A 22,203-nucleotide genomic window follows, 5' to 3' on the forward strand; every position below is an offset into this window, starting at 1 on the left:
AATGGATGGTGCTTTTGCCTCTGAGGACATCAAAAAGAAAAAGTAAATCGGTCCCGGAGTCAGGTGTTACCATGAGACCTACAATACCGTACCTAATAGCTAATTTCCCTATAGATAAGTTAATAAATTAACTTATGTAATTTCCATTGTGCTAATTACTCTAATAATGCCAGATTTAGTGTTTACAATGGCTTGTACTTTTAACTATAATAGTTTCCTTAACACTGCTTTACTATGAGTATAGTTAAGCACCATGCAAATGTTCAACTTAGTTAAAAGTTATTAGCTTTAAAAATAATGGTAAAAAATACAGGGTAGTCCTAAATTATTGTACACATTTTAAGATTAAATACATTAACAACCAATCAACTTAAAAACTTGGGAATTGTTTAATTAAATTTTCAGGCTGTATTTGGATTGCATAAGTGAATCACCATCTTTGGTCATAAAAATACAAAATTTCTTCAGCATATTAAATTGTTTTTTTTTTTATTTGTATTTACCATCGACGGCAAAAAAACCTAGCACTCGGACAACCTTCACACTACCACGGCTGGACGCCGACTGACTTGCAATATGCGCAGGAGCAAAAATGGCGGCGCTACCCCCTCTATTTCCCGCGCAAGAAGCAAACGGAGGTTATTTTCCGAACTGCCCTCGTATGTAGAATAAATAATAAATGTAAATTATAATAGAAGAATCAGCTTTTCCTGCTGTAGTCTATACAAACAAGGAAAATAAAACCTCACCCATAGAAATAAAATCAATCCAACAAATTAAAAGGAACCTCAGCAAAAACAATGCACATACGATTCCATCAGACAAAAGCTAAAAATACAGACAAAAGCGCTTGGTGGAAAATACAAACAAACGGTATCAGCATTCTGACACATACTTTCTCCCTGCCGTTGACTGATGTAGGCCTTAAATCAGTAACTTACTTTGTTGTTTAAATTATTTAAAGTAGCCTAAGTTATTGAATGTTATAGGCCCTAATTGATATAATAACCACTGGACTTTATCCTTGCAGATTACTGAGACTTCTTAGCCTAAGTTACTCTCATATTGACCTCAACTATATGTTCATATGTTCTTTTTGTAATTTGTTGCAATAAATTCTTGATTCTTGATTCTTGGTTGAGGGGGAGTGTTGGTAAAATCTTATACACACCAACCTCTCTAGTAAGAAGTATTGAGAAAATACAATTACCATACTAAACTACTTCTACCATACCTAAATCATGAGATTTATTGGCTCCCAGTGTCGGTGAGGAAGAAATACATGCACTGTGGTAGAATGACACAGAGTATTGTCCCCATGGATATAACAACACTAACACTGTGTGCTGTTATTCATATCTATGAATATCACTTTCCCCCCAGCCTTCCTCCAACCATTTCCTACAGTTATCAGTACAATCATGTGATCAACTTTCTTGACATTTTAAGATATGACGTTCTTCTGAATTGGTTCAGTCAAAATGTTATCTAAGGAAGAGAAAGAATGAAAATTACCATCTGATACAGAGGCCTAGGATCATTTGGGAAGAAGCAATTAAATCAGTACCTATGTGAACAGTGAAGAACTATTAAGAAAAAAAAGATAAAATAGATATTTTTTGGCCAAGAAAAAATAGATGAACATCAAAACAACTGAGGAAGGTGGTCAAACGTCTAAGATATTGAAAGAAAGGTCGTGCAAGTGCAAATTTTAGTTTGTAGCTTCTGGCTTTTGGCTTTCTGGATCAACTTGCAATTTGGGTTATTTTAATGCCCGATCTTAAACTAAATATTTCGCAGTAATCTGAATAGAATAAACATCATAAAAGAAATATATGAAAACTAGGGGAAACCCGTCGAAATTATGTTACTCTTGAGGTTTTATGTAAATTCAGCTAGCTGCAATAGATAGAGTGGAGTTATTAAAATCTTAGTCAAAAGAAGGAAGAATAAGCAATAATGACGATTGTGTACCTTAAAAAATGTGATTGATGAATTCGTTGAACGAAGTACTTCCTGTCATTTATCGGCTATAGGTTGTCCAAAAGGTTTTTTTTGGGGGTCTTATAATTGTTTCATGTGTTTTGTTTATGCAATTTTGATTTATTCTCTTGATACATTGACTAATGTATTTAACATCGTGTACTTATTAGTTTCTAATTGATTAACTTATTGCGTAGTTTTGTGAAATCGTGCTTGAGGTTGCTGTAAATCTTGAACTTTATTGATATGCGAGCCCAGTCAATTGGCTTGGCCATTTTGATCACATAATTAAACATTTGGTGAACTACATTCATAACCTAGTCGGGCTTTGTTGGCAACAAATCATGCATTTATGATGGCACTGTTGTATTTCCGCATGCTTTGTATGTAGAGAGGCTTAGATGCATTGTTCGCCCTAGCTAGATATGTACATCAAAGTAAAAACCCTGTACACATTTTTTTAATACTTGATTTGACATTAATTCACCGACTTCACCAAACCCATATAGATTCAATAAGATTTATTGCAGCCATTAAAAATAACATTTTGTAATAGGCATTGTTACAATAGTACTTAAAAATAGATCATACATCTTACTAATATTATAAATCTGAAAGTTTGTGAGTTTGTGTGTATGTTTGTGTGTGTGTGTGTGTGTGTTGCTCAATCACGCATAAACTACTGGACGGATTGGGCTGAAATTTGGCATGATGATAGCTCACATTCCCGATTAACATTAAAGCATATTCTTATCTCAAAAACCCTTTCGGGCTCCGCCCCAGTGGCTCTGTAGTTCCCCATGTTAATCTTATGATTTTTCATATTTTAAAGTAATTAATGAATCTTAACAGCTGTTACAATTAAAAAAGTTGGTTCTGTTCTATGATGTTCAATAACATAAAAGTTACAAGTATTACCAACAGGGTGCAGCACTATTATTTTTTTTATGACAACAGCTACTTTCCAACCAAAAGGTGAGTGAGCGTAGCGAACGAACTTCAACCTGGAGGCGAGTTAGCGTAGCGAACGAGCTAACCTGAAGGCAAGTGAGCGCAGCGAAAGAGCTCCAACCTAAAGGTGAGTGAACGTAGCGAACGAACTTCAACCAGGACGTGATTGAGCAAGACCCCACTACACTACTTAGTAGTCCTAGTAGTGTAGTGGGGTCTTGGATTGAGCCATGCGAACGAGCTCATCTTGAAAATGAACGAGTATGTGACATAAAACCACAATAGGACAGGACGACGTCTGTCGGGCCAGCTAGTCAATTATAAATTTCAATATATATAATATCCTATTTAGAATCTAAACATGATATGTCACTATTTAAAAATTTTTCCTGCATGTAGAATGCTTTTGACTTTAAAAATTCAGTAATTTTTCTTTTTAATTGTTTTAAATGTAGTTCACGAAAAAAAGTGGGTAGCTTGTTGAAGAAAATATGTTGGATGTAAAAATGGCTATTTAAAGTTTTTGAAAGTCTGATTTGAGGTGTGACTAGGTTGTTTTTGTGCCTCGTGTTGTATGGATACGAATAGCTAGAAAATTTTAAGAGGGTTGTTTTTTATGTGAATTAAATTACAAAGAATGTACATAGATGACAGTGTAAGCAAATTTAAAATGGAAAAGATTAAACATACTCCATGGTTAGTCTATTCCAAAACTTGGAACACAGCTCACATCCTCGAACTAACTCATCTACAAATGATTGTTAAAAGTAGACCAAAAAAGGCAAGTACCAACCCCTACAATAAATATAATCTAACGCAATCCTTATATACAGGGAGCGGCAAAATGATCTGACGGTTTTCTTTGCCGCCCTGTCGAGCGAGTGATTGGCGTAGGGTGGTGGGAATAGGGGCGTTACAAAGCCAACGTGTGAACATTTTTAGTAGCCATGGAGCCGTGGGATAGCTGAGAAACATGTATTTGTAGTAGAAGTGTTTTTAAAAGTGGAAATTCCTGTGTAGCTGTTCAGTACACTTTTCAATATGGGTCCAAGGGGAAAAGTCCCAACTCAAAAAACCATTTTGCTGTGAGTAGGTAACTTTAGAGCTACTAGTATAGCATTGAAAAAAGTCAACAGGCTGTCCAATGTCAGCTCGGACACCAGAGAGCGCCGAGAGAGTGATATACGCTATGGAAGTTAGTCCTCAGCAGCCTAAACGTAAATAAGCTGCAGCTCTGCACTTGTCTGGCCACTCAGTAGAAGAGTATTACAATACCATCTGCATTTTCATTTATACAAAATGGCAATCGTGCAACTGCAACAGTTGAAGCCCAGTGGTTATGCAAAGCGCATCTCTTTTTCAGAACAAGTAGTGATGACAAAGTTGTCATTATGAGTGACGAATCACACTTTCAATCACGCCAAATAGTCTTTCTCACTCTCTTTAGTTTCACACCACGTAGTCAGATTTTAGTTTCAATGCTGAACTAGTAGCTCTAAATTTACCCACCTACAGCAAAATGGTGTTTCGAGTTGGGACTTTTCTTCATTGACCCACATTGAAACGTGTACTGAACAGCTACACAGGAATTGCCACTTTTAAAAACACTTCTACTACAAAGTCATGGTGCTCAGCTGTCCCACGGCTCCGTGGCTACTAAAAATGTTCACACGTTGGCTTTGTAACGCCTCTATTCCCACCACCCTACGCCAATCACTCACTTGACAGGGCAGCAAAGAAAACCGTCAGATCATTTTGCCGCTCCCTGTATAATACGTGAAGGCGATTTCTACAAAACACTACTCCTCCGTTAATAATGGACGGATTTTTACAAACGACGTGTCAAAATAAAGTATTTTTTGTGTAGACCCCTTTCACCAATTCATGTAATAAAAATCCTCGGGCATTGCCCCACAGGCCATCAAAGTTGGAGTTTCTCCCATAAGATTAACATGGGGGAATCTAAATATTTAATTGGAAACTTTGTCCCCACTAATTTGAGAGAACGGCTGGGCGTAGAAACTTGGTAGTGGTGTCCAAAGAAAGGTCTTGGTCTGTAGATGAGTTATCAAAAGAAAAACTAAGCAAAATCCCTCAGGACTCTGCCCCAGAAGCCTTTAAAGATCCCTCCCCAGAGTTGTTTACATTTTGGCCATGTGAATAATACAATACTTTTTAATGAAACAGCTGTTCATTTTAAAATTGTATTTCAAACAACACACATTTATTGGGAGTTACTGAATTCTACCAAATAAGTATTTGCAATGTTATTTTAGCGAATTTCCCTATAGGGAAGTAGCTATTACCGTAGGTCTCATGGTAAGACCTAAGCCCGGGACCGATTTACTTTTTCATTTTGATGTCCCCAGAGGTCAAAAACACCATTCGTTCAATTTTTTATATATCTATATATATATGTGTCCATCCGCACACGATAACTTGAGTAATTTTTGTCCGATTTTGATAAAATTTGGTTTGAAGGTGTAAGGCAGGATAAACTTGAATGAGTTCGCGAACCAGCATGATCGGACTATGGGAACGGGGGTTTATGGGGGTTTTATGGGGTAAAAATAGGTTTTTTCCATTTTTGACCCTAAAAACACAAAATTTCACAATTTCTTTTTAAACCATTTTGTAGAGCTTAAAAAAACAAATAATTTAGTATATTGAAGCGTTATTGTGGGCCTAATTGTTACGGAGAAAATTCAAAAAAATTGTAATTTTAAAATTCCCATGTTATTCTTATGGAGAATAAGTCAACTGTTGTAGTTTGCTTGTTTATGAACATATTTTGATCAAATTTGGAAAATACATTAATTTCTTACTAAACCATAGTACCTTTTAATATTTTACATTAAAAACAACTTTTTTACCCTCCCTGTTGCAGCAAACCTAAGTACTCATTAAACTAATTCTGTTTAAATAGGGAATAAATGTGATATTTTTAAGGAGACAATTTAGTTTAAATCTAATCAGGCAGAAGGAAATTCGCTAAGTCTGCAGGTTTGCTGCGGCGGGGGTATTCTGATTTTAAAATCGATTTTCTTCTTTATAATGTCATGTTTTGCAATATAACGTTCCATTACGAAATCAGTGGAAAATCCTTTTATCACAGCAATTCTTAAATTATTTCTTATTGAACTATCTTATATCTATTGTACGGGTTGGTGTCTGCCTTTTTCACCACTTTTTCCTACATTTTATCATATTATTCTACACATATCAAATATTTATGTATAAATGTCTGCTCTTATCGTGTCTAATAAATTCCAAACATAGAAACCTTGCCTAAAATGGTACCCATCTTGACAAATTATTTGCACCTGCCTATATTACGGACTTTGGTGCACTGGTTTGGTAACATTATTGAAAATAACAGAAATTTTGGCTGTAAAATATGGTACAAAGAGAAAATACTATTTAAGCAGCTACTGTCATGACAGATAGGTCATATTCCTTTTAAACTAGATCACATAATCCTTTATAAGATAGGTTGATTAACAATATGTAAACGTCAATATATCCGTAACAGCCAATTTACAGTATTTTTGCTTTTTGGAAATGTCCCATTGCTATGTCATTTGCATTATTTGTTGCCAATGAAGCCGCAGGACCATATAAACGAGGAGGTCCCCAACCATTCAAGAATAAAAGCCACCTTCACACAAGTATATTCCAATACACCTAACATTCCGTAGAGAGATTGTATTGACAACTTTTTGTAAATGATTAAGGCTGAGACAACTAACTGACATCCCCCGAGTTAAGGAATTCTAGCTTTAACGGTAACCCCACAACCAATTTCTCAAAACTGTGCTAGAGGGTTATTCATTGGCACAGAAGTACGATATGAACTGACGTGACTTGACGAAGGAAAAATCAACCTTACACTGTAACGTTTATACCTCCCTTTGAAGTTAGAACGCGTCTTCCCAACAAACAGATTTTTTTTTTTCAAATAATCAACCAAATTTGGTAACTAACGTCATTATTGTTTTTACACTTATTACTCTCTAAACAATGCTATAAATGCTCAAAATATTTATAATTTTACTCAATTTATTGTAGTTAGATGAATTGGCGTAAGGCTTGAAAGTAACCGTCGATTTCGACGGGTTTCACCTAGTAAGGAATAATTATCTGTTCCTTTGGCATTGATATATCCAACTGATTTTATAATATAACATTTTTTAAGTGCATTTAATTCGTTATATTGATCAAACTATAAAAGACTTGCCCTGCAGTGATTTGAAAAATTAAAAATAACAAGTGTCAAGATTCATCACATATGGGACAAAATTATATTAAACACAGTTTGTTACCATAGATACACAAGACTTCCTTCTTAAATTTTCTATGAAAGCAAAGGATTTTTATTTAGCTTGAACAAAATTAAATTGCACTGTGAAAATGAGCTTGATCCATCGTGTGTTTCACACTGTGACTGTGGCAGCTGTGGTTCTCAAGACTGCTCACTCTATAAAAAATGTCTACGAGTACCAAAAGGAAGAGGCCTTGTACAAAAGAATAAACAGGATACCCGAAAAACCCAAGAATGCTAAAAAACGCCCTACTGATCCTGCTCGTTAAAATTGGGGCAAGATGCCCAAATTCCTGTAGAAATGGAAATTAATAGTGGAACCAGTTTTTTTTTTCAATGCAAGCAAAATTTATGTAGTTTGCCACTAATTTCCAGACTGATGATTTGGCTTGCGGTACTGGATGAATGAATACATTTTACAAATTTGACTTCAAGTGGCCATTTCAAGAGTTGTTTTGTGAATTTGCAACTTGATTGTTTGGCAGATCCTGCTAGAAATCTTCAGCAATGCTGGAATCTGAGGAGAATCTTTTTCCAAGAAGTTCATCATTGATTGAGGTTTTCTTTCATCAGTTTCCTAGGAAGATTCACAAGTGTTCTTTCGTATCATGGAGGAAACAGCCTGATTCGATCACAGAAGATTTCCCCAGAACACTATTTTAATATTCTTCATCGACTCCTAAGGCCAACTGTAAAGTATTTTTCCATGAGAGAGTAAACATCCAGGATTCAATCAGAGGAATGTGCCACAACCTCTAATCACATAATCTTAACATCCTGGATTCCATACTAAGAAATCAATGTGGAAAAGCTACGCAGAAGAAGATGAAGTCGGAGGTCTATGAACTTCTCAAGTAAATTCTCAGAAGAGGAGTCACAAGGTAAGATGCAATCTAGTCAGGAGAGTCTAAGATTGCACAGCAATGCCTTGTTTTCGACTGCGACCTCCCTATTATGACTACGTCTAGATGATGACTACCGATTATGACATCTAGATTATGACTACCGATTGAGACACCTCTCTTATGACTACCGATCAAGACACCTCTCTTATACCTACCGATGAAGACACCCACCTCTATTACGACTACTTTTTAAAAAGTCCCAACGATGGCATCCCTATCATGACTTTTTAAAGATGATTTAACTTGAAACTACGTCGCTAAGGTAAGAAAATTTAAGGTTTGCAACAAACATAATGATGAATATTTATCATACTAATGAAAACAGACATACAATATCATTGACGATGTCATATGTATAGTATAAAATGAAAGATCGCCCACTTTATAAAAGGGTTGCACCAAAAAACCATAAGTAAAGCTTAATTTGAACTCATTCAATAGTCTGATGCAATAAATGCTTGAAGAAACACAAAATGAACATTTTACAGATAAGGTTCTATGGCTGTTTTCATTATCATTGAAACCTTGGGACATGAAAGCAGATTTATTTTTGTGAGGTCGTATTAGATTTAACAGTACGAAACTTATACTTTATTGAAATATGTTTACAGCGTTATTAACAATTTATTAATTTGACTTAAAGCTCTTTGTGATTTTAGGATACAAGACATCGCTGTGCAATCTTTGACTCTCCTGACTAGATTGCATCTTGCCTTGTGACTCCTCTTCTGAGAACTTACTTGAGAAGTTCGTAGATCTCCGACTTCATCTTCTTCTGCGTAGCTTTTCCACATTGATTTCTTAGTATGGAATCCAGGATGTTAAGATTATGTGATTAGAGGTTGTGGCACATTCCTCTGATTGAATCCTGGATGTTTACTCTCTCATGGAAAAAATACTTTACAGTTGGCCTTAGGATTCGATGAAGAATATCAACATAGTGTTCTGGGGAAATCTTCTGTGATCGAATCAGGCTGTTTCCTCCATGATACGAAAGAACACTTGTGAATCTTCCTAGGAAACTGATGAAAGAAAACCTCAATCGAATGATGAACTTCTTGGAAAAAGATTCTCCTCAGATTCCAGCATTGCTGAAGATTTCTAGCAGGATCTGCCAAACAATCAAGTTGCGTATTCACAAAACAACTCTTGAAATGGCCACTTGAAGTCAAATTTGTAAAATGTATTCATTCATCCAGTACCGCAAGCCAAATCATCAGCCTGGAAATTATTGGCAAACTACTTATGTTAAATTCCTCGATTTTTTTTTCATTAAATAAATTGCATTTTCTAAAAAAAAGGTCACGTTTCTTTGAATTCATCTAACAAATCATTTTTATGCATGAAGAAAACACAATGGTGTTCTAAAGTGACAAACATTTTATAGCATTGAAACTTTTATAGATATAACTTATCAGATAAATACTAAGGAAAGAGTCAACACCAATTGTAGAATTTAACTAAATATGAAAACTCATATTTCAATATTTGAAGAAAAACATAATGATATTGTGATATTCAATACCAAAACGGCACACGGAAGATTTCTCAGGTGCTGTTTGACGTCACTAACTGCTGACGTCACTTTGAGGGAACACCAATACCGCAACAATACGGAATTGAGCCATCGGTGGTGTAGTGGATAGCGTGGCGGGCTGATAATCCGAATTTTCCGGGTTCGTATACCGCTGGTTGCACTAACTTTTTGTCAACAATTTTTTTCATATCAGCAAGTTTGGTTGGTTTGGTTAGGTTATGACAGTTTAATTTTATAATAAAAAAATTATAAAATTGAATTTTAGGCATTTATAATTTTATTTTATGAACAAAACTATTTTTTAGATTAGTAAACCTAAATTTGATTTTTTCATTATCAGCACGTTTGAGAAAAATTATAAAATTGTCTGTTTCTTCAGACGCAGCAGTTAGTGACGTCAGCACTGTCAGCATTTAGTAACGTCAAACGGCACCTGAGAAATCTTCCGTGTGCCCCACCGAATTCAATACTGTGCCATATAACCTAAAATAAGAACATTTATGTGCAAACCCTTTTCCTGTCCTAGGATTTTTTCTTTTTTTCTTTAATTTAGGGTATTTGGCCACAAGAAATCAATTGGAATTGGTCACAAGGCTGAGGAAAATCCAGTTTCCATCTTACAGCTCTTCAAAGTTGCCATGTTATCTTCAATAGCTTTTGTAACTTAAGTTAACAAAAACAGCCGATACAGATTACTGTCATCATTTTGATTTACATGTAAAAAAATAAGTGTGTTGGTTTGTTTAAACAAAATTTTTAAAGAATAGTTATATTAAGTTTGGTTTACATTCTTATTACTGTTAAGCGAATATACATAATCCGAAAGAGAGAGAAGCTACTATCCTGCCTTAAGCTACTGCCTTAGGAAGTATGTTTAATCTATGCTACAATCGATCGTCAGGAAACAAATTTTACCTATTCGTCTACAATAGAGCCAGTTCCAACCAGTTCATACATCTCACTAAATGTCTCAAAACCTCGATGAAGTTACAGATAAAAAAACAAAAGGAGAGAAATAATTTAAGATTTGATTTGATTCATTTCTATTTCTTATTTAGATAAATACTTTTTTTTTTTTTTGTCCTAGGACGCTAGGCACGAGCCTGGGATTGTTTTTCACATTACTTCAGGCTAGACCTAGGGGTTGCGGCATTATCACTTAGATAAATACTAGCTATGTGCCCGTTCTATGTATGGGGATCTTAGTAAGTTGAATCCTTCTTATATTCAGAACAGGAGTTGTTTGCGTATTTTATGTGCATTTTCCAGATATGCTGGCAAAACTAACTATTGCTGTATAGGAATACATATAAACCTTTGCAAATACAATATCCGAGAGTTTCAAGCCAAAGCGAATGGTTGGTAATTAAATGTTGCCCGATCGTGTAAGTCCATACTTTATATCCAATGATAAAAAAAATGTCTTATAGATCTAGAGAGAGACATAGCCCTAAGGTTGGCCTATATTTAAAAGTTGCTTTCCACACTGGTTAAAAGTAGTTAAATACTATCTTAACCTCACCACTGCACACTTTATTCCCATTGACAAAGGTGACCTTGTCTCTTCCACGAAACACTGAGAAATAAGTACATTAATGTGTTACCAACATACATGAACACGAAAATACACAGAATTAAATTGGGGAATTGGCTAGGCTTTTAAAAAAGCTAAGTACATTCAAGTATTTGAACAGGTAGCCTACAAATACATTAGTATTTGAAATTTTTGATAGTGTTGAGCCGGGTCAATGCTTGTGTCGCCACTCTCATGTCCCGGCTCATTTTTTTATAGAATGTAAGTTGTCAGTGTATTTGTTATCTTGTTGGCTGGTGTGCTGTCAGTTAATCAAGTTCCGAGTTTATTTATCTCCCTTGGTTTGGATTTTCTCAAAAAAGTGTTCCAAAATCCAAGTTATTTCCCATTAATATCAACATGTGTAAGCAACGTTTATTGTAAACATATCGATGACAGTTTGAAGGATCACTTTTATCCAAACAAAGGTTTTTAGTGAATGTGTAATCTCTAAACAATAATGGGTACATCTAGCGAAAATTAGGAAGAAATGTCACAAAAATCGCACAATGCTGGGTTTTTAGACGTTTGTAGTTTTATTTTCTAAATAGGGAGGCCATGTATTCTACGGAAAGGTACCGGTAGGAAGAATTGTCTTCAAAATGTGGTTGTGTATAATTAGGCCTACGTACCTAGAAGATGGGCCATGGGCCAAGTTTGACAGTATGGTCCAGTCATTGCAGCCCAAAGAGGTGGAGAGAAACCGAAAGTGACACATTGGGAAAGCAAGTTTAGCTAGTTAAACCTCTGTTACGATCACAGCAAAAACGGAAAGATCTTTCAAGATCGCAGCAACATCCACAATTACCCACTGCAGTTGTGATTTTTTTTTACTTTACACTTTACACAACTGTTCTTGAAGCGCCTACAATGAGATGAAACCTTGTTTGAAAGCTATTGGCGACAAAGATTAAAAAGAATTTAAGTTTTCCAGCCCTATACAACTCTGATTCACGGTCGTTTTCTCGGTTATCAAAACTCAGCAACAATTGTTGCACTTGCGATTAAAAATCATTCCGTTATAAGGCACAAAACATTTTTAATCTCACATGGTTTGGATTTTCTTACAAAACGTATCAGAAATGGTTGCGGTGTTTGTAAACAACTTATAATGTAAACATATCAGTGACAGCTAGAACTGAGAATTAATCCAAACAGCTGTTAATTTCATAAAATGTAACACTATAAACATTGGGAGGAAATTTGACAAAAATCTAACAAAATTGGGTTTTTAATGCTTTGTCATTTTGTTTCCAAAGAAGCGAGGCCATGTTTTCTAGCCAAAGACACTCTCAGCATTTCAGTGAATACAGAAAAATGATTTGGATCTTGATCGGTACTCTAGTTTTCTCGTAGTAGGCAGCGTAAAATGACAATTTGGCTTCACGAACAAAATGACAGAAAGGCAGACAGACAGACGGACAGAAATTGAGATAAGACTCGTTTCGGCTTTCTTATGCTATGAAACGTAAAAATAACTAAAAACTGCACAATTCTATGCAATGTACAGACAAAACTGTAATTTTATTTATAGAGATATAAACATTTAATTTTGACAGTTTCAGAAAATGGTCATAAAACTTGACTTTGAATACAATTTTAATATTAACAGCTGGTGCATTAAAAGTACTGTAGTGTAAAATTATCCATATGGTCGTAACATAAACAAATCTGCTGAGGGAACTTTAAAGGCCTCTGGGGCAGAACCCCAAGAAAGTTTACCTAGTTTCTCTTTAAATGGCTCATCTACAGACCAAGACCTTTCTTTAGACACCTCTACCAAGTTTCTAAGCCCAGCCGTTCTCTCAAAATAGCTATGACAAATAAAAACAGTTTAAATTAAATTACGTGACAATTAAGTTACGGGACACTCTGTATAAAGGTTAATTGATATTTTCTGTGACTCAACTTTCAATCTAAAGTTAAGACGATTGTCAGATCTTAATAACTATTCTAGGATTACATATCACAACTAATTAGAATTGGAATTAAAATCTGAAATGTTTTAATTTTACTAGAAGACAATATAAAGTATCATAGAAACTAATATGTTTTTACATAATATAAAAAACACCAAATAAGTTATATGTCCTATTATATATTTTTTAAACATATACATACTTATATACATAATAATACTATGCAATGTATTTTCAAAATTCAGTTTTAAATATTGATTATAAAAACATGTTCCCTCTCTACGAATATTTGTAAAACCCCCAAAAATAATTTTAACAAACCATAACTAAAACAAAGTTTTTTTAGATAGCCTAGGCTTAGTTGTTTTTTTGAATAAAATTTAACAATCCTAGTCATATATATTTTTTATGTTCAGTATTGCAATTAGCTATTAAGATGACACATTGCGTAACTTAATTTCTTAAATTGTTTCACTAAATAACTTCTTAATCAGCATTGTACGTGTTATTAAATTTACGGAAAGTAAATAAAAGAGACGTCTTATAACACTTAAAACATATATTTACGCTTATACCGTTACTCACAAGACGGTAAATATACAAAAAAGGTGTTAAGTGGTGATCAAATTCAATTGGACACTCCAATCATCATCTGACCCAATAGTGGAGTGTTCAATTGTTAACAACTAATAACATGCCTCTTGTACAAATAATTTCCATTTCTTTCAATTAGCCTACCTCAAGAGATAAAAGGGAAAAGTACAATAATATTGTAAAGTCATTTAGCGAGTTCAATTGTACATTCTACAAACGGCATGTCCTCACTATGGCTACAACTATGGCTTTATCAAAAGTCCTTTGAGGTATTGTTTCAAGTTTATAATCATACAAACTGCTTGACATCATAGCCAAGTGTTTTCTGAGATTCAAAGGAAAAATTTCACCACAAGATTGATACCATAAACAATTGAAAGGTTGTCAAAAGTCCTTTGACGTATCATTTACTCAAAGTTTATTATCCTACAAACTGCATGAAAACTGCCAAATGTTTTCTTACATTAAAAGAAAAAAAAATCATCACAATAGTAACACAATAAAAAATCTAATCGTCAAAAGTCTTTGGACGATTTCTGTCATATCTATTCAATTATACTACATTTTATAATCTTGTCAACCCCGTAGGTATTCCCATTGGCAGATGCAATTGACGATGTTAGGCACACAGCCTACAGAGACAACCTTCTACAGATACCTGAACATAGGCCAAGTTTAAATCCTTCCTGCTCTACGGCTGACACAACCTTCGACAGATTAGCTATTTCTGTTTAACTTTGGCTAACGCCTAGTAGCAGTTACCATTACCGATGTAATTCACGAGAGATAATTCCCTGCCAATGTTTACCAAGCTGAAATTTTTTCAACTCTTTAGTTTACACAGACGAATGATATAGTTTTGTAGCAGTGTTATAGATTTTCATGTCTAAAGCAAAAATTTCACTATTTATCATAGTAATTCACCTTATCGAAGAATTGAAACAAATCGGTAATACAAAATAATATTAACTGTCAACTTATTCGACCACACTGATGCTTACCCCCCCCCCCCCCCCCAAATATAGCTCATCCCACTTTTCATGTAGAGGAGCAGTTCCTACTAAACACACTCATTGGTAGAAATAAGGTGTTTATATGTACTTTATAGTACATTATGTAGCAAATTTTTATTTTTATTACATAAGTTAGTTATAGTTGGGAAAATAGTGGCTATGATAAATTTATACTGAGTAGTAAATTTTAAGGTTTTTGTCAGGTCAAAATAATTTCAATCCTATCAAAATTTGAATTGACATGAAGTAAACACGTACAGTAGTAGTTGTCAAACTGATTTGGTTCAGTTTTAGGATTCGTTTTTTTGTGAGGCTTTCAATTAAAACTAAATAACAAAAGACAAAAAAAATTTACGACATGTTGAAATGATAAACGTTACCTTACTTACAACATTTTTTAAGGCAATAGAGAAGAAAAACAAATAAACAGGGCTGAATTTATTAAAATATGAATAAAAAAAATCTTTTCTTTAAGTAAAAATGGTGATTTATAATAATCAAGGGTAATCCAATTTCAGTTTTCTATTTTTAGTTTAAGACGGAATACAAATTATTTTACATATCATTCAAAATCTAAATCATCATTTGACATTTTTTATTAACAAAAAAACCAGGCTAATAGGCACCTTTACACTTCCTAAAGCAGTAATTCTCTAAATGTAATTGTTGATGATTTTTAATAGTTTCGGAAGCTAACTAGGCTATAACTTGACAAATGTTTGTTTAAAGTTGTTCCAAAAATGGTCCCACTGGTATGAAAAAACTTTTTTCGTCTTCGTAACTCAGAAATTATTGTTTATTAACCTTTGCTGTTTATTAACAGAGATGTTGAAACTAGCTTCACCACAAAGATTTTCTTTTTTTAAATGAACACGAACACCAATTTCCTACTGTTCTAACACCGATTCTGAATAAATTCTTTTCTGTCCATGATTTCTCTGGGTTTCAGTTCTAGAACTAACTGAATTTGTAAGGATCTAAGTGTTTCGTGAATATTTAAAGAGTAAAACTTTTCAAAAAAATCCTCTCTCAAATTAGTCATTTTATAATCTTGAACTCTACAAGGAGAATGAATAATGAAATTTTGTTGTTTAACAATAAATCAATTTGAAAAGTGTGGAGTGAAAACAAAGAACCCTCCAAGCACAGTATTTTAAGAAATTTTGATCAAATTCACTGTTTTATAATCTAGAATTATGTTTCAACTACTTAATAAATCTTTAAAGTAAATCTTTTAATCTTTTAAATCTTTACTTTTTCAAAGCACTTTCGCTGAAAACCTATTTTTGGTGCAATCAGTTATTCCAACTCACCAACCGCCGTCCAAAAACTCTGTCTATACAACTCAAACAACCCTAAACCAAATGTTATCTTCAAACAAATAAATGTAAAGCTTTTACAGGAGCTGACTTTGGTAAGGTAATGGAAACCTCTGCAAACATTTATTAAGTGATTTCATGGTACACACTCTCGATTATCCGATAGCCACTGTTTTCCGAGCCCTCCGGTTATCTGAGGTCGTTTTAAGCCTAAATGTATGTATGTATAGATTGTGAAACAATAGGCTAATTACTTTATAGAAATATATTTTTGAATATTATTATTTGAATATTGAAATATTATTTTGAACAAAATTTAGCAAATAATTTGTGATTTGTTGAAATTGATATGCCTACTTGAAATAGTTAGAGAGTTTGCATTGAAGCCGATCCCAAAGAGCTCGTTTCGCTCCGCTCAATAAATTTAACGTAGAATGATCAGCCAAACAGTGACATATGAAATGAAAATTACACAGTACTAGGTTGGATACTAACTGTTGGCAAGCTGAACGAGCTGTCTGCAGAACATAAACATTGCAGTTTTTGGCAGTTTCAGTCTTTGTCATCATCATTACCATGTTTTAATGTAGACATGATTGTGTCTGCTTATAGCTCAGCTCTAACCAAATGTAAATTTAAAAAAATTAGCAAGGCAACTCCATTTGAAGGTCTTTTAGGGTACCTTCAGGTGTTTATCAGGGAGTGTATTAAAGATTTTTTGTCAGATTGCAGTAAAAACAGCGGTTTTGAATAGGCCTACCTGCCTTATGGGTCCAAAGTCCCTAAAGAGCAATCCAACCCCCCAAAGTCCCTAGGGAGTAAAAAGCTTTTTTAGCAACTACGGAGTAAAAGTAATTTGTCACTCAGTTGTAAACTTCTATTGTAAACAAACATATGTATTGAAATTATGTATCGGTAGTAGCTAATTGTTGCATTCTTCTCATTAGTTCCACAAATCGATAGTATAATACACACTAACACAATCCTAATAGACAAAATTATTAAATCACTTAATAAACAAACAGCGCTGCTTTTTCGCATTAGCAAAATTTAAAACAAGTTGGAAGACATTTTGAGAGGTTATCTCTACACAAAAGTATTTTTGTGTTTGTAACATAGTTTGCCTAAAAAATAGTGCAATATGACAAAAATATGGTTCGTCACACAGGCAAGTTTCTTTTCAACCCTCGCTCATTTCCCGACCTCAGCCAAGCTCGGGTTGAAAAGAGCCACTTTACACCTTTATGATGAAACATACTATTATTAGGATAGCAGAAAATAGTCAATGATAGTAGGCTTATATGAATGGGAAATAGTCCACTCCAGCACAAGAAATACAGACCATTTTACACTTTATAAAAAATATAAAATATTTTACTGATGGCATTTTTTAACAAATAAAAAATTGGTTGGGAAGAAAGAGCCTTAAATTCCAAAGTCTAAATAAATATATTTTTTGTGTATAGTGTAAGTTTTATGTTTTTTGAGCCAAGGTTGATTCTTTCACATTCAGGTGAGCCTGCTATCCTAACAACAATACATACTCTTGGGCGCTATGTTACATCCTTAACCGCGACGAGGGAGTGTGTTTTAAGTCTTGCTTACCTTGACAACATAGAAAGGAGTGCCAAGGTCGGCTCCACCAGTAAGCCTAAAGCCCCACGCAATGTTGAGGTCATCTCTCTTCATCACAATCTCTGCTGCAGCCATCCTGAAACAAACTCAACCTTTAGAACGGATTGCTGGATGTGATTCTCAAGTCTTTAAATTTAAATTACGATAAAAATTAGGAATTAAATTATAGTTATTGTTGCCTCCTGAGTTCTTTAGCAAAATGCGTAGCAAAATGTTGTGTCACCCTACGCATTTTGCCAGTGTGTGTAGCATATTCCGGTGGTCTTCTGAAATGATCTTCTTATAACAAAACACAAAACCCAAAACCCAGCTCAAAACCTTTAGTTTAAAGTACAGATAAGGCTACCATATATACAAACATGTAAATATAAATGTATCAAACATTCTACTAAACAAAAAATAAGACTACACCAGCTCTAAAATTTTCAAATTACTATATGGCATTGAAACTGATAAAACTGGAAACACAGCGACAAACTGACAACATTACATAGATCAAAGCACTGGCACGACCATAAACCAGAAAAGTCAAAAACTACCCTCAACTGCCAAATGGCCCAAATTTTATTTCCAACGCCCCTAGTCCAAGAAATGAAACCAAGGGAGAAATAACTTCCACCACAACTTCGCCTGTGTCCGTCGTCATATTGTTTGCTCTACTTGACCACAATAGCAGTGACCGCGAGTGTAAATATTTTAGTAAATATTAGTAGTAGACTATAGTGTTAGTGATGAGAAGATTTAACTTACGAAGACACCACACAGTCTGGCAAAATGCATAGGGTGAAATAAAAATTTCACTTAAGAAAACACGCAAGAACACAAAGGTAACCTATATTTTAATCATCTGCCTAAATCCATAAAAATAGGAAACGTAAATGGGTAGTTTAGATGCAAGAATATGTGATAAACATACCAGTTTACTCCTTAGAAAATGTTTTACTAAATCTACTTCATAGGCCTGTATAAATTAAAATAAAACACTATTGATTCATGCAATGTTATTGAGGATGTATAAATACGAAAAAGAGTTTTTACTGACTATTATCATTCCCCTGACTTCTTTATTCGAAAAAAGATTGAACTTAAAAATAGAGATACTGTGTATTACAAATGGCATCAATCAGTTTTAAAAAAATGAAATGTCATCACTTTCTTTCAGTAACATTGGAAGACAAGAAAACTATGAATTTAAATATTAATAATTTCTTAAAAGATGGATAAGGACCAAAGTAATTTTTATTTTAAAGGTCTTCTTGGCATATATCTCTATCATCCGTTGAATGATAACGCCAAGACTTTCTCGTAATGCTATATAGGTTGAAACTTAATTGCTACAGTGCAACAACAGGGTTACTTGTAAAAAAAGAGGTTAAATAAGCCAGTTTCTTAAACAAAAGTTACCATTAAAAGTTCAGCCTTCAGCAAACACTTTTATGAGTACATATTATAAAGATTTTCTTTGAAAATTGTAAATAAACAAGGGTTTTATAGTTAAAAGAAAAATTAAGAGGTATAATATGAGGGTCAGGCTTCAATTTAAATTATTTTAGTAACATAAGGATTTATTAGTAATCATCCTAAACTAAACTAAATTTTAATAATATAACTGAGGAAAAATTTAGATGTTTTTTACTGTACTTACTTGAATATATTATTGACTCTTGTCTCTTCAAAGTTCTGAAAACATATTTTGGTTAATAGATTTTTATGTATATACTATGAAAGAACATGGACAAGAATCAATTGAATTAATAAAAGAAAATGAACAATATTTTTAACAGCTAAGTCCTTAGTACAATATAAATTACTAATTAGTATTAAATATTGACATTCTGTATTTCATCTTCAATTTATTAAATTTCTAAATGAAAACCATCCATCGAAATATTTTTTACCTATAATACAAAACAAATAAATGACTATTATTTATAGCCATTCAACACTATCCATTTTAAAAAGATGTCCTTTATCAATTTTTGCTTTTATTAAAAATAAAATGTTACACCTGAAATAAATTAACTAAATCACAAAAATCCAAAAAATCCTCTATTTATGAGACATTTAAAATTTCAAGAAGAAATTTTAAAGAGTAGAGATTCTAAATAAAACTATTATTTCAAATAAATTATAAAAAATTTTTAAATTAATTTATTTAAAAAAATTTATGTAGTAAAAGCGTACCTCAATTCAGAAGAAAAGAGTCACTCATTATCCCGCGACTCTCCGATAAGGATTGATGATCAGATGAGGCTGCGACTACTGTCCTAGCTGCTGACATTGACTTTGTCCTGAACTACTGTCAAGGCTAAAAACATTGACTTGTCAATCACTCTTGTTTGGATTCAGTTTCTTTGCTGCGATTTCGCCAACAAAACCATGGTGTATTAGACATTTTTATTTATTAATCTTTGCTATTAGAGAAAATAGAAAAAGTTAGTGATACATGACTCACACTGTAGAAATAAATTACTACATCATCTGGTTATTTAAAGAAGTGATTAATACATTAGAGAGCCAAAAAGAGTGAGAAATTTCATGAATCATGCAGATTATTTTGACATTGATTAATCATTACCGCATGATAATTATTTATAGTTAGGTACATACATAGTGGATGAACATAAAGTATATCATTCAGGGTATACAGGCATATCTCTGTATCAATTGGATGGTTTAGAAATTTTTACTTACCTTGATAAAAAAAAATACTGTAACGAAAATGTTTTTGTTTTGTATTTCTAGAAGTTGCCTCAACCATTTTATTCCTCTGGTGTTTGAAGTTTGAAGCTATTAGTTCTTTCCAGAATATGATTAGGTCGATATTTGTTTTTTATGTTGGCCTTTAATATTTTTAATTGATAAATTACAAGAGTAAACAGCAAAAAATTCCAAATGGAAATAGTAACTCAAAAGGTATTCATTTAACTCTATAGAAATTTTACAGCATTCAATTCTTATTGTACCATTTCCATATGGTCTACTCTATTACAGTAAAGAGGTCTATACTCTATTAATAAAAAACAACTTTTGAAATCATTAGACTAATACAGGTTTTAATTGACAGTTGTCGTAACAGGTCTCACTTTACATTGCTTTCCATTATTAAAATCCCTGATGTTATTTAAAATAAAGTAGGCTAGTATTTGAGGATTTTTGTAAATATAGCTGGCTTATCTGAATAGGAAAGTATTCACTCTGGCATAAGAAATACAAAACCTCACGACAAACACTCAATTTAGAACTAAACTGTCATTGACAAAGTTGGTTAAGTTGTTAAGACAATTAAAATATTGTTGTTTTATTGTATAGTGTTTTTAGTTTCTTGTGCCAAAACGACTCTCTCCCATTCAGGTAAGCCAATTATCCTCACAAAAATCCTTTAAAACTAGGCTCTTGTGCTCTATCACATTCTTAAACTTGAGCAAATCAGTTTTTAAATTTAACAACCAATCAAATTTCCCAAACAAAGGTTAGTTTAAACTTTGAAAAAATGAGTTGTTCAACCTCTATTGATACTATACCTAACATATTATAAATTAATATATGTTCAGTATCTTCAATAAATACAACTTCTCTTCACATTTTGATTGGATGTATTTCAACATAGGTTTTATAGATGCAATGTTTACGAGTGCAATTGTAGCTTGGATGGTTGGGTGTTGGCCAAACTGTGTGCCAAATACTATCCTTATCTGTAAGAAACGATTCGTTGCAGCACACTTAATTAGTGATTTATAATTTTGTTTTGTCTCGCCTTTTTTACACATTATTTCAGACTAGGCATAGTCTTGTGGCATTATCACACAGGTAAAAACCATTAGCGATTGTCAGGATTTGAACCCAGGACCTAGGATTGTAGTGCTGTGCTCTAACTCTAGACCAGCTCTTTTCCCAGTGACTTAAAAATACTTTTCAGTTGAAGTAATGCTTTCTTGAGATTCATACTGTAACTCTCTTCGCCTATAAATAGTATGGAGAAAGTGTATTGTTTTCGTCAACATTTCCGAGTTTAAGTTTCGAGTGGATATATCTGTTTTGGGTCCCCCTGAACGCAAAAAAAGTTGTTAAGTGATGTCTGTATGTGTGTCATAGTCTGTATGTGTGGGTGTGTACAGAGCTTTAGACTACATCTGTGGGGTATTTTTTTTAACTTTTTTGAAATTTAGATTTTTAATAGTGATTTTTCCATAAAAAAACAAAAAATCAAATTTTCTCAAAAAAAAACCCAACAATTTTGATAATAATTTAGTATGATTTAGTGCTTTTAACTCGATCAATGTCAAAATTGTGATTCAAAAGTTATTGCAACTTTTGTGATTTTCCCATGAATAATCAATAATCCCATATACCACAATAAGGGCGGTTGACAAGCTAATGGGAGAAAGTACATGTCCGATTGCTGATAAGCCTTCAAATTCAGTTTAAATGAAATCTATTAGGTGTTAATGGT

General features: G+C 33.4%; 1 protein-coding gene across 3 annotated transcripts in view; it reads right to left on the reverse strand.

The window, feature by feature from the left end:
- Window positions 1-20,028, reverse strand: part of LOC128987731 (uncharacterized) — a 44,246-nt gene extending 24,218 nt beyond the window's left edge. For 2 of the 3 annotated variants that reach the window (XM_054408735.1, XM_054408733.1), the window contains exons 1-3: window positions 19,935-20,028; window positions 19,396-19,430; window positions 17,721-17,826 (exon numbers count right to left, since the gene is read on the reverse strand). In XM_054408735.1, coding sequence (XP_054264710.1) covers window positions 17,721-17,825 — 105 coding nt within the window. In that variant the 5' untranslated portion in view covers window position 17,826; window positions 19,396-19,430; window positions 19,935-20,028. Of the gene's footprint in view, window positions 1-17,720; window positions 17,843-19,395; window positions 19,431-19,934 lie in introns of those variants that run through there. The other variant, XM_054408734.1, reaches the window with a different exon arrangement.
- Window positions 20,029-22,203: the final 2,175 nt, after the last annotated feature.

Source organism: Macrosteles quadrilineatus, unplaced genomic scaffold, assembly GCF_028750875.1.
Source record: "Macrosteles quadrilineatus isolate MER2022 unplaced genomic scaffold, UCM_ALF_1.0 Scaffold_2__2_contigs__length_208266976, whole genome shotgun sequence".
Classification (NCBI taxonomy): domain Eukaryota; kingdom Metazoa; phylum Arthropoda; class Insecta; order Hemiptera; family Cicadellidae; genus Macrosteles; species Macrosteles quadrilineatus.